At 60.7% G+C, this 905-nt stretch overlaps 1 protein-coding gene across 1 annotated transcript; it reads right to left on the bottom strand.

The window, feature by feature from the left end:
• Nucleotides 1-31: 31 nt before the first annotated feature.
• On the bottom strand, nt 32-693 carry PPTG_07786 (hypothetical protein; the record flags this gene model as incomplete). The annotated part of the gene is made up of 2 exons (XM_008902150.1): nt 32-56; nt 89-693. 2 exons carry the CDS (start codon nt 691-693, stop codon nt 32-34), a joined length of 630 nt encoding a protein of 209 aa, XP_008900398.1.
• Nucleotides 694-905: the final 212 nt, after the last annotated feature.

Below are 905 nucleotides of genomic sequence, written 5' to 3'. Positions count from 1 at the left end.
CGTGGCACCGGGGGCAGCTCCAAATGCGCTACTAGTAGCTGGCGCACCGAATGTACCTGTAGCGGGACGAGCGGCAGTACTGCCAAACAGACCGCTACTCGTTGCAGGGGCTGCAGGCTGCGATCCAAATCCGCCAAATCCGCCTGTTGTCGTCGAAGTAGTCGTAGAGCCAAAAGCAGATGATCCGAAGCCTCCTCCAGTAGACGTTGCACCAAATGCCGATGGTTGGCTGCTGCCGAAGCCTCCCGTTGAGCCAAAAGCGGAGCTTGTAGCTGGCTGAGAGCCAAAACCTCCGAACGCTCCTGTTCCACCTGTCGTAGCACCAGGTGCCGGTGCGTTCTGTGTGGCCGCCGCCTGTGCTGCTGCCGGGTTCGTGCGCTTCAAGTAGTCCTCGTAACGAAGCTCCTCCGTCGACTTGTGTGCGTAAGCCTGCATGCGCGAGATCGAGATGTAGTTAGCTGTACCGCCTGTTCCTGACGGCTCCATCTCTCGCGTTGGCTGGTAAGGTGGTTGGCCCGTTCCGACTTGCACCTGTCCGCCTGCCGCACTTGCAGCTGGTTGAGAGCCAAAGCCTCCAAAACCGGTAGTGCCCGTCGCCTGGGAGCCAAAACCTCCCGTCGTGGTCGTTGCCGTCGTTCCAAACGGACTCTTGGCTGCAGATGCCCCGAATCCACCGGTCGAGCTGCCGAACATGCCGCCGCTAGCTGGCGTAGGTGTGCCGAATCCTCCCGTCGTGGTTCCTCCGCCAAAGGCGCTGGTTGTACCTGTGCCGCCGCCGAACGCGCTCGTGGATCCAAACGGACTGGGGCTAGCGAGCCTGAAGCCTGCTGCTTTCTGACTGCGTCCTCGTACATCGTCATGGCGGACTTTAGCGACGTTGCAGAACCACGCTTGTACCACAAGAA

This window comes from Phytophthora parasitica (genome assembly GCF_000247585.1).
Source record: "Phytophthora parasitica INRA-310 unplaced genomic scaffold supercont2.13, whole genome shotgun sequence".
Lineage (NCBI taxonomy): Eukaryota > Oomycota > Peronosporomycetes > Peronosporales > Peronosporaceae > Phytophthora > Phytophthora nicotianae.
This window is presented reverse-complemented; position numbering and strand designations above follow the sequence as displayed.